Source organism: Nomascus leucogenys, chromosome 14 (assembly GCF_006542625.1).
Source record: "Nomascus leucogenys isolate Asia chromosome 14, Asia_NLE_v1, whole genome shotgun sequence".
NCBI classification, from domain to species: Eukaryota; Metazoa; Chordata; class Mammalia; order Primates; family Hylobatidae; genus Nomascus; species Nomascus leucogenys.
This window is the reverse complement of record NC_044394.1, coordinates 39,715,975-39,738,842: the sequence shown is the minus strand read 5'-3', so window position 1 is coordinate 39,738,842 and position 22,868 is coordinate 39,715,975. Positions and strand designations below refer to the sequence as shown.

Below are 22,868 nucleotides of genomic sequence, written 5' to 3'. Positions count from 1 at the left end.
TTGGGTACTGTGGTCATTTTCATGATATTGATTCTTCCTATCCATGGGCATGGAATGTTCTTCCATTTGTTTGCATCCTCCTTTACTTTGTTGAGCAGTGGTTTGTAGTTCTCCTTGAAGAGGTCCTTCACATCCCCTGTAAGTTGGATTCCTAGGTACTTTATTCTCTTTGTAGCAATTGTGAATGGGAGTTCACTCATAATTTTGCTCTCTGTTTGTCTGTTATTGGTGTATAGGAATGCTTGTGATTTTTACACTTTGATTTTGGATCCTGAGACTTTGTTCAAGTTGCTTATCAGCTTAAGGATATTTTGGGCTGAGACGATGGGGTTTTCTAAATATACAATCATGTCATCTGCAAACAGGGACAATTTGACTTCCTCTTTTCCTAACTGAATACACTTTATTTCTTTCCCTTGCTTGACTGTCCTGGCTAAAGCTTCCAACACTATGTTGAATAGGAGTGGTGAGAGAGGGCATCCCTGTCTTGTGCCAGTTTTCAAAAGGAATGCTTCTAGGTTTTGCCCATTCAGTACGATATTGGCTGTGGGTTTGTCATAAATAGCTCTTATTATTTTGAGATATGTTCCATCAATACCTAGCTTATTGAGAGTTTTTAGCATGAAGGGCTGTTGAATTTTGTCGAAGGCCTTTTCTGCATTGATTTGAGATAATCATGTGGTTTCTGTCGTTGATTCTGTTTATGTAATGGATTATGTTTATTGATTTGTGTATGTTGAACCAGCCTTGCATCCCAGGGATGAAGCTTTTTGATGTGCGGCTGGATTCGGTTTGCCAGTATTTTATTGAGGATTTTTCCATCAATGTTCATCAGAGGTATTGGCCTAAAATTCTGTTTTTATTTTGTTGTGTCTCTGCCAGGCTTTGGTATCAGGATGATGCTGGCCTCCTAAAATGAGTTAGGGAGGATTCCCTCTTTTTCTGTTGATTGGAATAGTTTCAGAAGAATTGGGACTAGCTCCTCTTTGTACCTCTGGTAGAATTTGGCTGTGAATTCATCTGGTCCTGGACTTTTTTTGGTTGGTAGGCTGTTGATTATTGCCTCAATTTCAGAGCCTGTTATTGATCTATTCAGAGATTCAGCTTCTTCCTGGTTTAGTCTTGGGAGGGTGTATGTGTCCAGGAATTTATCCATTTCTTCTAGATTTTCTAGTTTATTTTCATAGAAGTGTTTATAGTATTATTATTAATTTATTTATTTATTTATTTTTTTGAGACGGAGTCTCGCTCTGTTGCCCAGGCTGGAGTGCAGTGGCGCGATGTCGGCTCACTGCAAGCTCCGCCTCCCGGGTTCACACCATTTTCCTGCCTCAGCCTCCCGAATAGCTGGGACTACAAGCGCCTGCCACCGTGCCCGGCTGATTTTTTTGTATTTTTAGTAGAGACAGGGTTTCACTGTGTTAGCCAGGATGGTCTCGATCTCCTGACCTTGTGATCTGCCCACCTCGGCCTCCCAAAGTGCTGAGATTTCAAGCGTGAGCCACCGCGCCTGGCCCATCCTTTTCTTTTTTTGGTCCTTTGTATATAATGTGTCTTTATTTTTCTGGATGCTTTTAAGTTTCTGTGTATTTCTGGCTTTGAGCAATTTGATTATGATGTGTCTAGTTTTCCCAATCAAAATAATTTAAATTTAAAAAATACTGCCTGGGTGCAGTGGCTCATGCCTGTAATCCCAGCACTTTGGGAGGCCGAGGCGGGCAGATCACCTGAAGTCGGGAGTTTGAGACCAGCCTGATCAACATGGAGAAACCCCGTTTCTACTAAAGAAAGTACAAAATTAGCTGGGCATGGTGGTGCATGCCTGTAATCCCAGCTACTCTGGAGGCTGAGGCAGGAGAATCACTTGAACCTGGGATGCGGAGGTTACGGTGAGCCGCGATCATACCATTGCACTCACTCCAGTCTGGGCAACGAGAGCAAAACTCCGTCTCAAAAAACAAAAACAAACAAACAAAAAAAAACAAAAAGTGAAATATTTAGGTATAAATCAACAAAACACATGCAGGATCTGTATGTATACTGAAAACTACAAAACATTGGTGTAAGAAGCCAAGGAAAACTTAAGAGGGATATACTGTGTTCATGGATTGGAATAGTCAACATAATTAAGAAGTCAAGTCATTCCGAATTGATCTACAGATTTAGTGCACTTCCAACCAAACCAAGGAAGTTTGTGTGTGTGTGTGTGTGTGTGTGTGTGTGTGTGTGTAGATACAGACAAGCTCATTCTAAAATTTATATGGAAAGTCAATGAAACTAGAATAGTCAAAACAATTTTGAAAAAGAAGTTGTGGGAATCACAATACCTAATATTAAGACTTACTATGAAGCTAAAGTAATCAAGACGGTTTGCTAATAGCACAGGGAGAAACATACAGATCAGTGGAACAGAATAAGAGAGTCTAGAAATAGATCCACAGAAATATAATGGATGGAGTTTGTTTTTGAGACGGAGTTTCACTCTTGTTGCCTAGGCTGGAGTGCAATGGCGTGATCTCTGCTCACTGCAACCTCTGTCTCCTGGGTTCAAGCGATTCTCCTGCCTCAGCCTCCCGAGTAGCTGGGATTACACGCATGCTCCACCATGTCCGGCTAATTTTGTATTTTTAGTAGACACAGGGTTTCTCCATGTTGGTCAGGCTGGTCTCGAACTCCCCACCTCAGGTGATCCGCCCGCCTCGGCCTCCCAAATCCTGGGATTACAGGCGTGAGCCACCGTGCGCAGCCTGATGGATGGAGTTTTTAAAAAACTGCAAAGGCAACTCAATATAGAAGGCACAGCAGGAGCCCCGCCCCTCTTGAGTTGGCGGGGCGGGAGTTCCCCAGGTGCAGCTGCAGTCGCCCTGCTGCGGCTCTGGCCCAGCATCTCTGTGCTCTTGGGAACCTGGGAAGGCTCCACTGCCCCTCGCAGGCTCGGAAGTGCCTGCTCCTGCTGCCTGGCTTCTCCCTGCTGTTGGTGCCTGCTTCAATCTCGGAGCAAAGTCGGGCTGAGCCAGGGCGCTGTCACAGCCCGGTCGGGAGTGCACACGCTCGGGGCAGCACTGACACGCCGGCCCCCTGCCTCCTTGGCCCCCTCCGGACTTGGGCGCCAACAGGCACCGGAGAGCGGCCGAGGTGGGGGCATGAGGACAGCCTGGTGTTGGCCTGCAGGTACCCCTTGGCATGAACAGCCTGGGCACCATGAACAGCAGCAGGATGCAGACAGCTCCACGGTGGAAAGGGGCGGGTCCCTGGTGAAGCCCCACCTTCAATCCTGGAAGGGCCTGAAGCCTGGGGGCCAGGTCACCAGTCCCTGTACCAGAGCGGGGAACTTGTGGTGCTTTTCCCCAGGCCTGCTCATGGCCACCTATGGCCGCCCATGGACCAATCAGCACTCACTTCTTCCCCTCTGAGGTCCATAAAAAACCCTGGACTCAGCCAGACTCAAAGAGAGGACAGGTAGATGGGGAAAAAAACAGCTGCAGAGAGGAACTACCCTTTCTGCTGAGAGCTGGACACTTGTTGGGATGAGCTGCCTACCAGAGAGGAGCTACCCTCTCTGCTGAAAGCTGAACACTTGTGGGGAAACTCTGGCTATGGAGAGGAGCTGCCCACTGCAGGTCTCTTCTGAACTATTCTGTTGCTCAATAAAGTTCCTCTTCGTCTTGCTCACTCTCCACTTGTCTGCCTACCTCATTCTTCCTGGATGCAGGACAAGAACTCGGGACCTGCCAAATGGTGGGGCTAAAAGAGCTGTAACACAGGCTGGGTGCAGTGGCTCAAGCCTTTAATCCCAGCACTTTGGGAGGCTGAGGGGGGGCGGATCACCTGAGGTCAGGAGTTTGAGGCCAGCCTGGCCAACATGGTGAAACCCTGTCTCTATTAAAAATACAAAAATCGGCCAGGTGCGGTGGCTCACACCTGTAACCCTGGCACTTTGGGAGGCCGAGGCAGGCAGATCACAAGGTCAGGAGTTGGAGATCAGCCTGGCCAACATAGTGAAACCCTGTCTCTACTAAAAATGCAAAAAAGCTGGGTGCGGTGGTGGCCGCCTGTAATCCCAGCCACTTGGGAGGCTGAGGCAGGGGAATCGCTTGAACTTGGGAGGTGGAGGTTGCAGTGAGCTGAGATCCTGCCACTGCACTCCAGCCTGGGCAACAAGAGCAAGACTCCATATCAAGAAAAAAAAAAAAAGAGAGAGAGAGAATGTGGTACATATACACCATAGAATACTACACAGTCAAAAAATGAGTAAGATCATGTCTTTTGCAGCCACATGGATGGAGCTGGAGACGATTATCCTAAGCAAACACAGGAACAGAAAGTTAAATACCTCACGCTGTCACTTAAAAGTGGGAACTAAACACTGAGTAAACATGGACGTAATGATGGGGACAACAGACACGGTGACCTGCTTGAGGGTGGAGAGTGGGAAGAGGGTGAGGATGGAAAAACTACCTATCAGGAACTATGCTTATTACCTGGGTAATAATAATCTGTACACTAAACCCCCAAGACAGTCAATTTATATAACAAATCTGCACATGTATCCCTGTACTTAAAAGTTGAAAAGAAAATTGTGCTTTTTTTGGCCTTCTCGCCCTCCTAAGCCCTCAGGCCTTTGAGCTTGCTGCCCTTGTGGTTGGGGTCTCGTCTCTTTGGTTCTTGCCTGCCCTTTCTCAAGATGTCTCTTTTCCAGCATCACTTCCTAGGAGAGGCCCTCCCTGCCCACCCCTGCTAATCCCTCCACCTCTCTCCACCATCCCATCGGCGTGTGGTTTTTGTTTTGTTTTTTTCTTGCAAAGAAAAAAAGTGGGCTGGACGTGGTAGCTCACTCCTGTTATCCCAGCACTTTGGGAGTGGGAGGCTGAGGTGGGAGGATCGTTTGAGCCCAACATAGGAAGACTCCTGTCTCAAAAAAAAAAAAAAAAATTACCAGGGTGTGGTGGCACGCCCCTGTGGTCCCAGCTACTCAGGAGGCAGAAGCAGGAGGATCCCTTGGGCCCAGAAACTCAAGATTGCAGGGAACCGAGATCACGCCACTGCCTCCACGCCGGGTAACAGAGCAAGACCCTGTCTTCAAAAAAAAAAAAAAAAAAAAAAAAAAAAAAAGCAGACTATACAGGGGTACATAATATTTATTCATATATTTACCTGAGAATCATCAGTTTTACTAAGGCTGTATGATGTTAGCACGATATTGGTTCTATCAGTCTCTCCGCAGACACTTGCTGTAAATAAAGCAGAGAGGCTTTCAGAGTGCACCCTGTTTTGGTTCCTCCATACTGTTGTCTGGATCCCCTTCTAAAACATAAGTTCCAGGATGGCAGAAACTTTGTCTATTTGGTTCACACTCGACACAGTTAGTGCTCAAAGTCTAACGACACAGGCCTGCTTCTCGGTTTGCACTGCTCCTCCATGGTAGTCTGTGCAGTGGGAGGAGGCAGCCCGGGCAGGGTCCACGGAGAAGACGCAAATCGACAGCGCGGACCTTCTAGAGGCGCCCGGCGCCCGGCGCTTACCGCTGTCCGTCCTCGAAGCCCCGCCCTGGGGCTCCGCCTCCGCCGGCGCGTGTTCCTTTAAGGACCGCGCGCGCCGCGGCCTCGTTCTGGGGCCGGTACCTGCGCGCCCGCGCCCCGGGTTCCCCGCCCCGCTCCCCGTCCCGCGCCCCAGCGTTGGGGGCTTCTCCTCCGCGGCGGGCATGTCTGGCTGGCCCCGGCAGCACGGCGCGGCCCAGGTCCCCGCGCCCACGACGGGCTAGCGCGCTAGGCCATGATCCGGCTGGGCGGCTGGTGTGCGCGGCGGCTCTGCAGCGCGGCGGTTCCCGCGGGGCGGCGCGGGGCGGCGGGCGGGCCGGGCCTGGCGGGAGGCCGCGCCCTGCGGGTGCTGGTGGACATGGATGGCGTGCTGGCTGACTTCGAGGGCGGATTCCTCAGGAAGTTCCGCGCGCGCTTTCCCGACCAGCCCTTCATCGCGCTGGAGGACCGGCGCGGCTTCTGGGTGTCGGAGCAGTACGGCCGCCTGCGGCCAGGGCTGAGCGTGAGCGTCCCCGCCCCGCCCCGCGCCGGGCCTCCTTCTCGCCCCGAGCCCCAGACCCCGCCCCTGCGCGGGTGACCTTGGACGGTCAGCGCCCCAGCCTTGGGGTGGCCCTCTGGTAGAATAGAGTCTGGGGGGGACTAGGGGCCACAGCGCGCCGGGAAGATGCAGCCCCGCGCTCAGGATCTGTTGGCTGCCATCCAAGGCTTCTGAAAATGCCGTAGAGTACAAAGTGTTAATATACCTATAACTCTCCAACTAAAGCTGACTTCAAAATTTGTGGCATATTTGGCCTCAAGTCGTTTGTTAAATTTTTAGAAAAATAAACGTTGTAAGTTGTCCTCTTTCACCCCGACCGCAGTCACATTCCCACTTCTTTGTCCCTAGTACTTTGGTGGGTGTCTTTACCCATCTTTTTTGCTGTTGTCCATGAAAGCATAGCTTCTAGGGGTATTTGAGGTCCAGAGAGGTTGTGTGACTTTCTGGGGGTCACACAGTGAGTCAGTGGTCCAGGTGAGGTGGCATCCACCTCATGTCTTATCCCCTTGCAGAGCTGGCCTTCCTAAACACCTGAGCTCAACCCCTACCATCCGACTCCCGAGGTGTTCTGTCCAGGATGGATAGAGGGGAAAGATCCAAGGAGGGACCTTTACACACAGATCTTGGTTGGTAAATTTGAAGTATTTTGCAAAAGGAACAGAGGATTTTGGTATGCACAAAATTAAAGAGGCTGAGTGTTTTCTGGCATCCCTTGATTGGCCACCTAGGGTTGCTGCTGGAGGGTTTGATAAAGAGGAGAAGGAAGTTACAAGAGCCCGTTTTTTAGCCACAAGTTCACTGCATCCTCTCTTTTGTTGGGTAGATATTATTATCTCTGTTTTCCAGATGAGGAAACTTGCCCCAAGTCACATGCTGCTCAGGGGCTCAGTCAGGACTCAAACCCAAGTCTGTCTGCCTCCCAAGCACAGTTAGTGCTCCCCACTCCACAGTCCTGTTCTCCGTACTACTGTCTCTAACAAGTGACATTTCTTGTGACTTCAGAAAGATGCCTCATCAGTAATGTAGTTCGTTGAGGGACAGGTGTTAAAAAAGGAAAACAAGTACCATTTGTCTCCATGAACACCAGGCACTTCAGAAGGTGACTTTCACAGAGCCCAGTGTGCTGAGCTCTTCCAGGGCTGATGCCTAATGATAAACTTTAAACCGGAGAAAATGCCCTGGTACTTTCTGCAGCCTCAGGAATAGGCTCCAGTGTGCAGCGAGTGTTCATTTATAGACAGCGCTCGGCATGGGGAGTCTGGACACCATATATCCACCCAGGAGTGTATTAACGTAGAAACCAAGCCCACCCCCAACTCTGAAAAGTGCAGCAGCTTTTCCAGTTCTTTGTGCAAATATGTAGGCTCTGTACGTGCGGGGTTACTGGTTTCCAAGCACAAGGCAAAGGCACGGGGCAGTAAGGAGGGTGCCCTGGGAGTAATCTGCTGGCTTCCCCTACTTCCCTTCCTGAGGCACGGCTTGCTGCTGTGGACATCCCTGGGCCTCCCCTTGGCCAAGCTGGCCCAGTATCTGTGGTTAAAACAATCCCCTCCACACACGTGGCTCCTTATGTGTATGTAGGCATTTCTACTTTTCAAAATTTTGCTCTGTCTGTATTCCCTTTGGTCTTCACAGTACCCCATGTGGGATGTGAGGATCAGATGTGTTTCAGTAATAAGCACACGTTTGCCTAGTCCCTGTGGTTGCTGAGAGTGTTGCTGGTGTGCTGTCAGGGCATCCTCCGGCCGTCCATGTGACAGGGTGGCTGTCTTTCTGTAGTGTGCAGAACAGCTGGCAGAGGCACTTACTGCACTGCACACGTGGGATTTAGGCTCCTGCTTCTCATAGGCCGAGATGTGTCTCCCCTCTGGTTGTCACTTTCCCCTTGCCTGACCCTAGAAAAGGTGCTGCATTCTGGCCCTGCAGCAGAACAGGGGAAGGAGAAAGGCAGCGGGGGTTGGGGAGTGGGGAGGAGAGGGTTGGTGCTGGGGGTTCACCTCCCAGCTCAGCTGCTGTTTTGCTATGTGACATCAGGTGGATCTCTTCCCCGTTCTGAGCCTCAGTTTTATGACATGTAAAATGAGGGTCTGCATTTTTGCTTTGTAACTCTAAAAGCAGCAGGATCCTTTTTTTTTTTTTTTTTAATGTACTAATTGGCACCTCAACATATAAAACTGATAAAAGCAGAGCTCTTCTGGTTAATGTGGGGAGGATCCTCGAGCTCCCTGAATTGTCCTTTTACCCTGTCTCCCCCTCCCCCTTATCCCTCATGGCACCTTAAAGATCTCTGAGTCCCTCCAGTTCTCAAGTTTAAGGACTCTACTACCATGGTAAGAGCTGGTCCAGCCTCAGTTTCCACAATGCTTTTGGCCACTCGAATCCAGCCTAGCAAGCACGCAGTTCCTGACGATTGTCCTCAGGTCCCAGAGAGCTCCGGCAGATGTAGGAGTCCATGGGCCTGACACCTTAGCTGGTCTCTGCTAGATCCCAACGAAGTCAGGTCCATTCTGGAAAGGGGTTCGAAGTCCACATACTCTCTGCACTTCCCCCAGGAAATACGTCCTTGGGTGTGTGTTTGGGGGAGTGAGAGGAATGCAGAACCACTCCCCCTATAGCCTGGATATACTTTCCAAGATGAGGGCAGTAAGGTGCTGAGGACCCTAGAAGTAACTTGCTTTTCTCAACTTCTCAGGAGAAGGCCATCAGCATTTGGGAGTCAAAGAATTTCTTTTTTGAACTTGAGCCTCTGCCAGGGGCTGTGGAAGCTGTGAAAGAGATGGCCAGCCTACAAAAGTAAGTTTGTCCTCCCAGCCCTGCCCGGCCGGGCCACTCAGCCCTGTACCTCCTTCCTGCTTCTTCCCTCCTCTGCCTTCTCCTTTCTCTCTCCTTGGCCCTTTGCAAGGCTGCACTTGCCTCGTCATTACTGAGCCTGGGGAAAACCACCAAATACAATGATCTCAGTTTGTAGGCTGTGATGTTTTGATCCAGGAACTTGAGGAAATACCCAGTTTAATTTGATCTGGTTCCCTGGGTGTTCAAAGCTCATTTATTCAATGGCTGGACGTGGTGGCTCATGCCTGTAATCCCAGCACTTTGCTGAAGTGGGCGAATCACCTGAGGTCGGGAGTTTGAGAACAGCCTGACCAACATGGAGAAACCCTATCTCTACTAAAAATACAAAAATTAGCCGGGCACAGTGGCGCATGCCTGTAATCCCAGCTACTCAGGAGGCTGAGGCAGGAGAAACACTTGAACCTGGGAGGTGGAGGTTATGGTGAGCCGAGATCATGCCATGGCACTCGAGCCTGGGCAAGAAGAGCAAAACTCCATCTCAAAGCTCATTTATTCAGCAAATATCTCAGAACTGACTGTGCTAGATACTGCAGGCCCCAGTGTTTCAGCAATGAGCAAAGTATAGTCCTTGCCTTCATGGAGCTTCCAATCCAGACAGAGCAGACATTAAAGAATCACAAAATGGCCGGGCACGGTGGCTCACGCCTGTAATCCCAGCACTTTGAGAGGCCGAGGCAGGTGGATCACCTGAGGTCAGGAGTTCAAGACCAGCCTGGCCAACATGATGAAACCTTGCCTCAGCCAGGTACGGTGGCTCACGCCTGTAATCCTAGCACTTTGCGAGGCTGAGGCAGGTGGATTGCCTGAGTTCAGGAGTTCGAGACCAGCCTGGGCAGCATGGTGAAACCCCGTCTCTACTAAAATACAAAATCTTAGCCGGGCGTGGCGGCATGCAGGTGTAGTCCCAGTTACTTGGGACTCTGAGGCAGGATAATTGTTTGAACCCGGGAGGCGGAGGTTGCACTGTGAGCCAAGATCGTGCCACTACACTTTAGCTTAGGCGATAGAGCGAGATTCTGCCTCCAAAAAAAAAAAGAAACCCTGTCTCTACTAAAAATACAAACGATTAGCTAGGCGTGGTGGTGGGCACCTGTAATCCCAGCTACTTGAGGCTGAAGCAGGAGAATCTTCCCTGTTCTGAGCCACAGTTTTATGACATGTAAAATGAGGGTCTGCATTTTTGCTTTGCAACTCTAAAAGCAGCAGAGTCCTTTTTTTTTTTTTTAATGTATTTATTGGCACCTCAACATATAAAACTGATAAAAGCAGAGCTCTTCTGGTTAATGTGGGGAGGATCCTTGAGCTTGAACCCAGGAAGTGGAGGTCTCAGTGAGCTGAGATCGCTCCATTGCACTCCAGCCTGGGCAACAAGAGTGAAACTCTGCCTCAAAAAAAGAATCACAAAGTGAAGACAATCACAGATTGTCCAAAGAGCTGAAGGAAAAGAGGTTCAGCGGGAAACCTCATTTAGAAAAAGCGTTTAAGGAAAGAGAAGTAGTATTGCTTGAGATATTTCTGTTTTGTTCTGGTGAAATGAGTAGTTCTATGGACTGAAGCCCCCACTCAGTGACCTGTTGACAATTACAGAGATGTGCTTCCCTGAGAGCTTTTTAAAAACAGCCTTATTGACATATAATAATGACATACCAGCTGGGTGCCGTGGCTGATGCCTATAATCCCAGCACTTTGGGAGGCCAAGGCAGGCGGATCAAGAGGTCAGGAGTTTGAGACCAGCCTGGCCAACATGGTGAAACCCCATCTCTACTAAAAATACAAAAATTAGCTGGGCATGGGGGCAGGTGCCTGTAATCCCAGCTACTCGGGAGGCTGAGGCAGGAGAATCTCTTGAACCTGGGAGGCGGAGGTTGCAGTGAGCCGAGATTGCACCAGTGCACTGCAGCCTGGGTGACAGAGTGAAACTCTTTTTTTTTTTTTTTTTTTTTTTGAGACAGAGACATACCATACAGTCCACCCATTTGAAGCATGTAATCCAGTGGTTTCACAAAACCATCTGCAAAGTTGTGCAACCATCATCATATCCGCTTCAGAGCTTTTTCATCATCCCCAAAAGAAACCCTGTACCCATCAGCAGTCACTCCCATTCCTGTGCTCCCTGCCAGCCGCTGGCAACCACTAATCTGCTTTCTGTCTTTAGGTATTTGCCTATTCTGGGGATTTCATATAAATGGCATCATATAACATATGGTCTTTTGGGTCTGGCTTCTTTCATTTAGCACATGTTTTCAAGGTTCATTCATGTTGTAGTATCTATAAATACTTCCTGTTTTTATGGCTGAATGATATTCCAGCCATTGGATACGTATGGATCTAATGTATGGACTACATGTATTGATCCATTTATCAGTTGATAGATGTTTGGGCAGTTTTCACTTTTGGGCTATTGGGAATAGTGTTGCTATGAACATTCGTGTAAATATTTGTTTGAATCTTGTTTTCAATTCTTTTTTTTGAGGCAGGGTCTTGCCCTATCTCAAAAAGGCTGGAGTGCAGTGGCACGATGACGGTTCACTGCAGCCTTTACCGCCTGGACTCAAACGATCCTCCTGCCTCAGCCTCTAGAGTAGCTGTGACCACAGATTAGCTACTACACCCAGCTAATTTTTCCTTTTTTGTAGAGGTAGGATCTACCTATGTTGCCTAGGCTGGTCTCAAACTCCTAGGCTCAAGCAGTCTTCCTGCCTCAGCCTCCAAAAGTGCTGGGATTACAGATGTTTTCAATTCTTTTGAGAATATACCTAGGAATGGAATTGCTAGGCCATAGGATAATTCTATGTTTGACATTTTGAGGAACTGTCAAACTATTTTCCAAAGCAATTGTACTATTGCACATTTTGCACTAGCATCATATGAAGGTTCCAGTTTCTCCACATCTTTGTTGTCGCTTGTTAATTTCTGTTTTACTTTAGCCATCCTTGTGGGTGTGAAGTGATTTTGTGAATTTTGGTTTGCATTTCTCTGATGGCTAATGATGCTCAAGCATCTTTTTTTTTTTTGAGACAGAGTTGCTGACCTTGGGTCAGCAATGGCTTCTTCATATGACACAAAAATGCAAGTGACAAAAGAAAAATACAGAAAAATTGGACTACACCAAAAGTAAAAACTTTTGTGGTTTTTTTTTTTTTTTTTTTTTTTGAGACGGAGTCTCAGTCTTCCACCCAGGCTGGAGTGCAGTGGCACGATCTTGGCTCACTGCAACCTCTGCCTCCTGGGTTCACGCCATTCTCCTGCCTCAGCCTCCCGACTAGCTGGGACTACAGGCACCCACCACCACACCTGGCTAATTTTTTGTATTTTTAGTAGAGACGGGGTTTCACCGTGTTAGCCAGGATGGTCTTGATCTCCTGACCTTGTGATCCACCCTCCTCAGCCTCCCAAAGTGCTGGGATTACAGGTGTGAGCCACCTCGCTCAGCCTAACTTTTGTGTTTCTAAGGATAAAATTAAGAAAGTGAAACAAAAGTCTACAGAATGAGGGAATATATTTGTAAATTATGTATCTGATAAGAGACTTGTATCTAGAATATATAAAGAACTCTTATAAGTTAACAATGAAAAAAAGGCAGGCACAGTGGCTTATGCCTGTAATCTCAGCAGAAAGCCAAGACAGGAGGATCACTTGAGGCCAGCAGTTCAAGACTAGCTGGGGCAACATAGTGAGACCCTGTCTCTACAAAAAATACAAAAAGGTAGTGGTGTACCCAAAAGTAAGTTATCCTGTGCCTGACCTTGTGGAAAAGCTAACAATAAAAAAAGACAAATCAATTGAAAAACTCGACAAAGGATTGAATGAACATTTCTTTAAAGAAAATTTAAAATGTCCAGTAAGTACATAAAAAGATGCTTGAGGCCAGGTGTGGTGGCTCACGCCTGTAATCTCAGCACTTGGCAGGCTGAGGCAGGCAGATCACTTGAGCTCAGGAATTTGAGCCCAGCCTGGCCAACATGGGGAGACCCTGCCTCCACTAAAAATACAACAAAAATAGCCAGGCATGGTGGTGCATGCCTGTGATCCCAGCTACTTGGGAGGCTGAAGTGGGAGGATCACTTGAGCCTCAGGGGGGTGGAGGGAGTCGGGGGAGGGGCGGGGTTTGCAGTGAGCCAAGTTCACACCACTGCACTCCAGCCTAGGTGACAAAGCGAGACCCTGTCTAAAAGGAAAAAGATTCAGCTGAGCACAGTGGCTCACGCCTCTAATCTCAGCACTTTGGGAGGCCAAGGCAGGTGGATCACCTGAGGTCAGGAGTTTGAGATCAGCCTGGCCAACATGGTGAAACCCCGTCTCCACTGAAAATACAAAAAATACAAAGATTTGCCCCTGTGGTTTCTTTAAGAGTTTTAGTTTTGGGCCGGGCGCGGTGGCTCACGTTTGTAATCCCAGCACTTTGGGAGGCCGAGGCGGGTGGATCATGAGGTCAGGAGATCGAGACCATCCTGGCTAACACGGTGAAACCCTGTCTGTACTAAAAATACAAAAAAATTTAGCTGGGCGTGGTGCTGGGCGCCTGTAGTCCCAGCTACTCAGGAGGCTGAGGCAGGAGAATGGTGTGAACCTGGGAGGCGGAGCTTGCAGTGAGCCAAGATTGTGCCACTGGACTCCAGCCTGGGCCGACAGAGTGAGACTCCGTCTCAAAAAAAAAAAAAAAAGAATTTTAGTTTTAGCTCTTCCATTTAGGCCTATGATCCATTTTGAGTTAATTTTTGTATATGATGTGAGGTAGGGGGTCAAACTTCATTCTTTTGCATGTAGATATCTTGTCGTCCCAGTTCCATTTATTGAAAAGACTACTTTTTTCCCACTGTATGGTATTCACACTCTTGCTGAGAATTAATTGAGCATCAATATAAGGATTTATTTCTAGACTTGGATAACTTTTATTGGCCACATTTTTGCTTGAATTTAGCAACCCGAATGACAAATCAAATGTAAGGTATGATTTGGCCCTCATTGTTTCATATAAATGCCTGTAAAAATTGTCAACTTTCAAAGTTCTAATATGATAAATAGGTGTCAGAGAAACACAAAATACAGAGTTTGAGTTGAATCGTAGACCTTATTTGGTAGTAATTTATCTTTGGACGGGAGTCCAAGTCCTGCAGAGTAGTGAATTTTATTCTGGTTTATGGTATGAACTTGATGTATCGTGTTCCCGTAGTAAGAGTCTGAGAGGCAAAGAATATGTGTACAGCATTCACACTTAAGCTTTCAAAACCCTGCTTGTGGCCTGGATCAGCATGTGCTGACCTGCGGCCACATGGCTGTGTCCTGGGGAGCTGCAGGGCACGGTGGTTTGGAGTGGGGTTCTGGACATTGGCTGCCCAGGCTCACATCCTCACTTCCCCAGAATCTCATTCCCAGATGTCAGGCAAGTTATTAAACTTTCTGGGTTTCAGTAAAATGGAGATAAGGAGAAAGTCTCAGTATATGTGCCTGGCACATAGCAGGTGCTCAGCAAGTGCTAGCTGCTGCTGTTGCCATTCTGTAAAATTTAATAGGCATATCGCAAGAAAAGCATCCTTAAGCCACCACAGTATGGGAAACAATGGATTAGATTGGCTTTTTCACCGTAGAACTTTTCAGAGCTTTTAACTGCTTGTGTGCTTTGTGACACTTCATTGGGGTAGTAAGGGATGCAGCTTTCTTCAAAAGTATTCTAGCGGCCAGGCGTGGTGGCTCACACCTGTAATCCCAGCACTTTGGGAGGCCAAGGTGGGCAGATCACCTGAGGTCAGGAGTTCGAGGCCAGCCTGAACAACATGGAGAAACCCTGTCTCTACTAAAAATACAAACAGATTAGCCAGGCGTGGTGATGCATGCCTGTAATCCCAGCTACTCGGGAGGCTGAGGCAGGAGAATTGCTTGAACCTGGGAGACGGAGGCTGCGGTGAGTCATGCCTGTAATCCCATCACTTTGGGAGACTGAGGCAGGAGAATCACCTGAGCCCAGGAGTTTGAGACCAGCCTGGGCAACACAGCAAGCTCCTGTCTCTACTGAAAAAAAAAATAATAATAAAAAGAAGCCAGGCATGCTGACCTGTCCCTGTAGTCCTAGCTACTTGGGAAGCTGAGGCAGGAGGATTACTTGAGCCCAGGAGTTCAAGGCTGCAGTGAGCTATGATCACGCCATGTACTCCTGCCTGAGCAACAGAGCAAGACCCTGTCTCTTAAAAAAAGATATTCTAGGCTGGGCGCTGGCTCACGCCTGTAATTCCAGCACTTTGGGAGGCTGAGGCGAGTGGATCACCTGAGGTCGGGAGTTCGAGACCAGCCTGACCAACATGGAGAAACCCTTTCTCTACTAAAAATAAAAAATTAGCTGGGCGTGGTGGCACATGCCTGTAATCCCAGCTACTTGGGAGGCTGAGGCAGGAAAATTGCTTGAACCCCTGGAGGCGGAGGTTGTGGTGAGCCGAGATTGTGCCATTGCACTCCAGCCTGGGTAAAAAGAGCGAAAATCTGTCTCAAAAAAAAAAAAAAAAAAAAAGATATTCTAGCCTGGAACATTTTTTCATAGCTTCTCGATTAATACCTTTGCAGAAATTGCAGTTTGGGAATGCAAATCTAGACCATACCCAGTGGTCCTTTATCTCCATTTGGCTCTTAACTTGGTAGAAGATTCCTATGGTCAGTTTGTGCCCATTATCTAGAGAAAGCGAAGGGACTCATCAGTAACTGAGTGGATAACTGTGTATCTGGTGCTGAAGTGGGCACTCTGGAGTACAAGAGATGTGGGCCCAGCAGCAGAGACCAAGGCTGATCAGTCACCCTCATGACTATCCAGCATCTGCTGCATGCTCGGCCTCATCCCAGGGGCTGCGGACACACAAATAGGTAAGAGAGTTCTTACCTTCAAAGAGTTCCCTGGTGAACAGGCTTTGGAACATAGATCTCAAAGTAATCGTGGCATTGGGGCTTAGGCAGGCAGGCAGGAACTGCTTCTCCCCGGGAGGCTGCACCATTGTGCTGCCATCTTGAGGAATGAAAAGGAACCTGCCAGGTAGTGAAGGGCAAGGGGACTCCAGGTAGGAGGGGAACAGTTGAGCAGACGCGGAACAGTTGAGCAGACGCTGAGGGGACTCTCCTGAGATGGCCTGTGTGGCACGTCCTGCCCTGTTCCAGCAGCTCTGTGCGTGAGATAGGGCTTCCCTGGGCAGAGCCTCAGGTTCTGAGGAGCTTGGTTTGGAATATCTTCAGGGGTGACCATTCTTTTTATTGTTCGGGAATATATGAATATATTCTTTTTTTTTTTTTTTGAGAAGGAGTCTCGCTCTGTCATCCAGGCTGGAGTGCAGTGGTGTGATCTCGGCTCACTACAACCTCTGCCTCCCGGGTTCAAGTGATTCTCCTGCCTCAGCCTCTGGAGTAGCTGGGATTACAGGCGCCCGCCACCACGCCTGGCTAATTTTTTATATTTTTAGTAAAGACGGAGTTTCACCACATTGATCAGGCTGGTCTTGAACTCCTGACCTCGTGATCCGCCCGCCTCGGCCTCCCAAAGTGCTAGGATTACAGGCGTGAGCCACTGCGCCCGGCTGAATATATTCTTTTAAAAGACTCCAGGCCGGGCGCAGTGGCTCACGCCTGTAATCCCAGCATTTTGGGAGGCCGAGGCGGGCGGATCACGAGGTCAGGAGATCGAGACCATCCTGGCTAACATGGTGAAACCCCGTCTCTACTAAAAATACAAAAAAATTAGCCAGGCGTGGTGGCGGGCGCCTGTAGTCCCAGCTACTCAGGATGCTGAGGCAGGAGAATGGTGTGAACCCGGGAGGCGGAGCTTGCAGTGAGCTGAGATCATGCCACTGCACTCCAGCCTGGGCGACAGAGCAAGACTCCATCTCAAAAAAAAAAAAAAAAAAAAGACTCCAATAGCATGAGCGTGTGTGAAAATGTGTCAGTTGACCTCTCTCCCTGCATATACCCACCTTGGCCCATTCTTCTTGCTCTAGTTAAGAATTTGGTGTGTATGCTTCCAGACCTTTTGAAGTGCACCACCCTACATATTTAAATATAGATTTACAAATTTATATGTTCCACCCAGCAGTCAGAGTGATTTTTTTTAAACCAAATTCAAATGACGTTAGCCCCACTGAAAGCCCTCTGCTGGCTTCATCTTGTGGTAAAATCCCGCTGTGGGCTGGGAAGGCTGTCTACCATCTGACCCTGCCTTCCTTTCCAACCTCTTGTCTTCCTCTGCTCCTGTCACGCTGGCTTCTTTCCTGCCCCTTGGATGTGCCACACGTGTTTCTGGTCTTAGGACCTTTGTTCTTGTTACATCTTCCCGGAATGTTTCTGCCCTAGTTCTTTACACAGCCAGATTGTTTCTCTCTTTCCAACTGAGAACCTTGCATGTTGCCTCCTCACAGAGGCCGTCCCTGACCACTGCAGCTGAGGTCTCTGCCCTCCCCTCCTGGTCGTTCTGTCCCATGACCCTGAGTGTGTACCCTAAGCTGAAATTGCACGTCTGTATCTGTCCCTTCCTCTTTCGAGTGTCAGCCCCCTGAGGTCAGGGATTGTCTTGGTTCTGGCCCTATTCTCAGTTCCCAGAATGACGCCTGGCACATCACACACTCAAAATATTTGCCAAATGAATAACTTCATTTGCATAATCCCATAGTAATTGTTGATTTATTTATTTTTTTCTTTTTTTTTATTATACTTTAGGGTTTTAGGGTACATGTGCACAATGTGCAGGTTTGTTACATATGTATCCATGTGCCATGTTGATTTCCTGCACCCATTAACTCGTCATTTAGCATTAGGTGTATCTCCTAATGCTGTCCCTCCCCCCTCCCCCCACCCCACAACAGTCCCCGGAGTGTGATGATCCCCTTCCTGTGTCCATGAGTTCTCATTGTTCAATTCCCACCTATGAGTGAGAACATGCGGTGTTTGGTTTTTTGTCCTTGCGATAGTTTACTGAGAATGATGTTTTCCAGTTTCATCCATGTCCCTACAAAGGACACGAACTCATCATTTTTTATGGCTGCATAGTATTCCATGGTGTATATGTGCCACATTTTCTTAATCCAGTCTATCGTTGTTGGACATTTGGGTTGGTTCCAACTCTTTGCTATTGTGAATAGTGCCGCAATAAACATACGTGTGCATGTGTCTTTATAGCAGCATGATTTATAGTCCTTTGGGTATATACCCAGTAATGGGATGGCTGGGTCAAATGGTATTTCTAGTTCGAGATCCCTGAGGAATCGCCACACTGACTTCCACAATGGTTGAACTAGTTTACAGTCCCACCAACAGTGTAAAAGTGTTCCTATTTCTCCACATCCTCTCCAGCACCTGTTGTTTCCTGATTTTTTAATGATGGCCATTCTAACTGGTGTGAGATGGTATCTCACTGTGGTTTTGATTTGCATTTCTCTGATGGCCAGTGATGATGAGCATTTTTTCATGTGTCTGTTGGCTGCATAAATGTCTTCTTTTGAGAAGTGTCTGTTCATATACTTCACCCACTTTTTGATGGGGTTGTTTGTGTCTTTCTTGTAAATTTGTTTGAGTTCTTTGTAGATTCTGGATATTAGCCCTTTGTCAGATGAGTAGATTGCACAAATTTTCTCCCATTCTCTAGGTTGCCTGTTCACTCTGATGGTAGTTTCTTTTGCTGTGCAGAAGCTCTTTAGTTTAATGAGATCCCATTTGTCTATTTTGGCTTTTGTTGCCATTGCTTTTGGTGTTTTAGACATGAAGTCCTTGCCCACGCCTATTTCCTGAATGGTATTGCCTAGGTTTTCTTGTAGGATTTTAATGGTTTTAGGTCTAACATATAAGTCTTTAATCCATCTTGAATTAATTTTTGTATAAGGTGTAAGGAAGGGATCCAGTTTCAGCTTTCTACATATGGCTAGCCAGTTTTCCCAGCACCATTTATTAAATAGGGAATCCTTTCCCCATTTCTTGTTTTTGTCAGGTTTGTCAAAGATCAGATAGTTGTAGCTATGTGGCATCATTTCTGAGGGCTCTGTTCTGTTCCATTGATCTATGTCTCTGTTGTGGTACCAGTACCATGCTGTTTTGGTTACTGTAGCCTTGTAGTATAGTTTAAAGTCAGGTAGCGTGATGCCTCTAGCTTTGTTCTTTTGGCTTAGGATTGACTTGGCGATGTGGGCTCTTTTTTGGTTCCATATGAACTTTAAAGTAGTTTTTTCCAATTCTGTGAAGAAAGTCATTGGTAGCTTGATGGGGATGGCATTGAATCTATAAATTACCTTGGGCAGTATGGCCATTTTCACGATATTGATTCTTCCAACCCATGAGCATGGAATGTTCTTCCATTTGTTTGTATCCTCTTTTATTTCATTGAGCAGTGGTTTGTAGTTCTCCTTGAAGAGGTCCTTCACATCCCTTGTAAGTTGGATTCCTAGGTATTTTATTCTCTTTGAAGCAATTGTGAATGGGAGTTCACTCATGATTTGGCTCTCTGTTTGTCTGTGATTGGTGTACAAGAATGCTTGTGATTTTTGTACATTAATTTTGTATCCTGAGACTTTGCTGAAGTTGCTAATCAGCTTAAGGAGATTTTGGGCTGAGACAATGGGGTTTTCTAGATATACAATCATGTCATCTGCAAACAGGGACAATTTGACTTCCTCTTTTCCTAATTGAATACCCTTTATTTCCTTCTCCTGCCTGATTGCTCTGGCCAGAACTTCCAGCACTATGTTGAATAGGAGCGGTGAGAGAGGGCATCCCTGTCTTGTGCCAGTTTTCAGAGGGAATGCTCCAGTTTTTGCCCATTCAGTATGATATTGGCTGTGGGTTTGTCATAGATAGCTCTTATTATTTTGAGATACGTCCCATCAATACCTAATTTATTGAGAGTTTTTAGCATGAAGGGTTGTTGAATTTTGTCAAAGGCCTTTTCTGCATCTATTGAGATAATCATGTGGTTTTTGTCTTTGGTTCTGTTTATATGCTGGATTACATTTATTGATTTGCGTATGTTGAACCAGCCTTGCATCCCAGGGATGAAGCCCACTTGATCATGGTGGATAAGCTTTTTGATGTGCTGCTGGATTCGGTTTGCCAGTATTTTATTGAGGATTTTTGCATCAATGTTCATCAAGGATATTGGTCTGAAATTCTCTTTTTTGGTTATGTCTCTGCCAGGTTTTGGTATCAGGACGATGCTGGCTTCGTAAAATGTGTTAGGGAGGATTCCCTCTTTTTCTATCGATTGGAATAGTTTCAGAAGGAATGGTACCAGTTCCTCCTTGTACCTCTGGTAGAATTCAGCTGTGAATCCATCAGGTCCTGGACTCTTTTTGGTTGGTAAGCTATTGATTATTGCCACAATTTCAGAACCTGTTATTGGTCTATTCAGAGATTCAACTTCTTCCTGGTTTAGTCTTGGGAGGGTGTATTTGTCGAGGAATTTATCCATTTCTTCCAGATTTTCTAGTTTATTTGCATAGAGGTGTTTGTAGTATTCTCTGATGGTAGATTGTATTTCTGTGGGATCGGTGGTGATATCCCCTTTTTCGTTTTTTATTGCATCTATTTGATTCTTCTCTCTTTTCTTCTTTATTAGTCTTGCTAGTGGTCCATCAATTTTGTTGATCCTTTCAAAAAACCAGCTCTTGGATTCATTAATTTTTTGAAGGGTTTTTTGTGTCTCTATTTCCTTCAGTTCTGCTCTGATTTTAGTTATTTCTAGCCTTCTGCTAGCTTTTGAATGTGTTTGCTCTTGCTTTTCTAGTTCTTTTAATGGTGATGTTAGGGTGTCAATTTTGGATCTTTCCTGCTTTCTCTTGTGGGCATTTAGTGCTATAAATTTCCCTCTACACACTGCTTTGAACATGTCCCAGAGATTCTGGTATGTTGTGTCTTTGTTCTCGTTGGTTTCAAAGAACATCTTTATTTCTGCCTTCATTTCATTATGTACCCAATAGTCATTCAGGAGCAGGTTGTTCAGTTTCCATGTAGTTGAGCGGTTTTGAGTGAGTTTCTTAATCCTGAGTTCTAGTTTGATTGCACTGTGGTCTGAGAGAGTTTGTTATAATTTCTGTTCTTTTACATTTGCTGAGGAGAGCTTTACTTCCAACTATGTGGTCAATTTTGGAATAGGTGTGGTGTGGTGCTGAAAAAAATGTATATTCTGTTGACTTGGGGTGGAGAGTTCTGTAGATGTCTATTAGGTCCACTTTATGCAGAGCTGAGTTCAATTCCTGAATATCCTTGTTAACTTTCTGTCTCGTTGATCTGTCTAATGCTGACAGTGGGGTGTTAAAATCTCCCATTATTATTGTGTGGGAGTTTAAGTCCCTTTGTAGGTCACTGAGGACTTGCTTTATGAATCTGGGTGCTCCTGTGTTGGGTGCATATATATTTAGGATAGTTAGCTCTTCTTGTTGAATTGATCCCTTTACCATTATGTAATGGCCTTCTTTGTCTCTTTTGATCTTTGTTGGTTTAAAGTCTATTTTATCGGAGACTAGGATTGCAACCCCTGCCTTTTTTTGATTTCCAGTTGCTTGATAGATCTTCCTCCATCCCTTTATTTTGAGTCTATGTGTGTCTCTGCACGTGAGATGGGTTTCCTGAATACAGCACACTGATGGGTCCTGACTCCTTATCCAGTTTGCCAGTCTGTGTCTTTTGGTTGGAGCATTTAGCCCATTTACATTTAACGTTAATATTGCTATGTGTGAATCTGATCCTGTCATTATGATGTTAGTTGGTTATTTTGCTCGTTAGTTGCTATAGTTTCTTCCTAGCCTCGATGGTCTTTACAGTTTGGCATGTTTTTGCAGTGGCTGGTGCCGGTCGTTCCTTTCCATGTTTAGTGCTTCCTTCAGGAGCTCTTTTAGGGCAGGCCTGGTGGTGACAAAATCACTCAGCGTTTGCTTATCTGTAAAGTATTTTATTTCTCCTTCACTTATGAAGCTTAGTTTGGCGGGATAGGAAATTCTGGGTTGAAAATTCTTTTCTTTAAGAATGGTGAATATCGGCCCCCACTCTCTTCTGGCTTGTAGAGTTTCTGCTGAGAGATCAGCTGTTAGTCTGATGGGCTTCCCTTTGTGGGTAACCCGACCTTTCTCTCTGGCTGCCCTTAACATTTTTTCCTTCATTTCAACTTTGGTGAATCTGACAATTATGTGTCTTGGAGTTGCCCTTCTCGAGGAGTATCTTTGTGGCGTTCTCTGTATTTCCTGAATCTGAATGCTGGCCTGCCTTGCTAGATTGGGGAAGTTCTCCTGGATAATATCTTGCAGAGTGTTTTCCAGCTTGGTTCCATTCTCCCCATCATTTTCAGGTACACCAATCAGACGTAGGTTTGGTCTTTTCACATAGTCCCAAATTTCTTGGAGGCTTTGTTCATTTCTTTTTATTCTTTTTTCTCTAAACTTCCCTTCTCTCTTCATTTCATTCATTTCATCTTCCATCAGCGATACCCTTTCTTCCAGTTGATCGCATCTGCTACTGAGGCTTCTGCAATCTTCGTGTAGTTCTCGAAACTTGGCTTTCAGCTCCATCAGCTCCTTTAAGCCCTTCTCTCCATTGGTTATTCTAGTTATCCATTCTTCTAATTTTTTTTCAAAGTTTTTAACTTCTTTGCTATTGTTTTGAATTTCCTCTCGTAGCTCAGAGTAGTTTGATCGTCTGAAGCCTTCTTCTGTCAACTCATCAAAGTCATCCTCCATCCAGCTTTGTTCCGTTGCTGGTGAGGAACTGCGTTCCTTTGGAGGAGGAGAGGTGCTCTGTTTTTTAGAGTTTCCAGTTTTTGTGTTCTGTTTTTTCCCCATCTTTGTGGTTTTATCTACTTTTTGTTTTTGATGATGGTGATGTACAGATGGGTTTTTGGTGTGGATGTCCTTTCTGTTTGTTAGTTTTCCTTCTACCAGACAGGCCCCTCAGCTGCAGGTCTGTTGGAGTTTACTAGAGGTCCACTCCAGACCCTGTTT

General features: G+C 46.6%; 1 protein-coding gene across 2 annotated transcripts in view; it reads left to right on the top strand.

Moving 5' to 3' along the window:
* Window positions 1-5,567: 5,567 nt before the first annotated feature.
* The window catches only part of NT5M (5',3'-nucleotidase, mitochondrial), a 49,671-nt gene continuing 32,370 nt past the window's right edge, over window positions 5,568-22,868 (top strand). The window contains exons 1-2 of one of the 2 annotated variants that reach the window (XM_030827952.1): window positions 5,568-6,039; window positions 8,768-8,868. In XM_030827952.1, the coding sequence (XP_030683812.1) occupies window positions 5,773-6,039; window positions 8,768-8,868 (368 nt within the window). In that variant the 5' untranslated portion in view covers window positions 5,568-5,772. The remainder of the gene's footprint in view (window positions 6,040-8,767; window positions 8,869-22,868) is intronic. The other variant, XM_030827951.1, reaches the window with a different exon arrangement.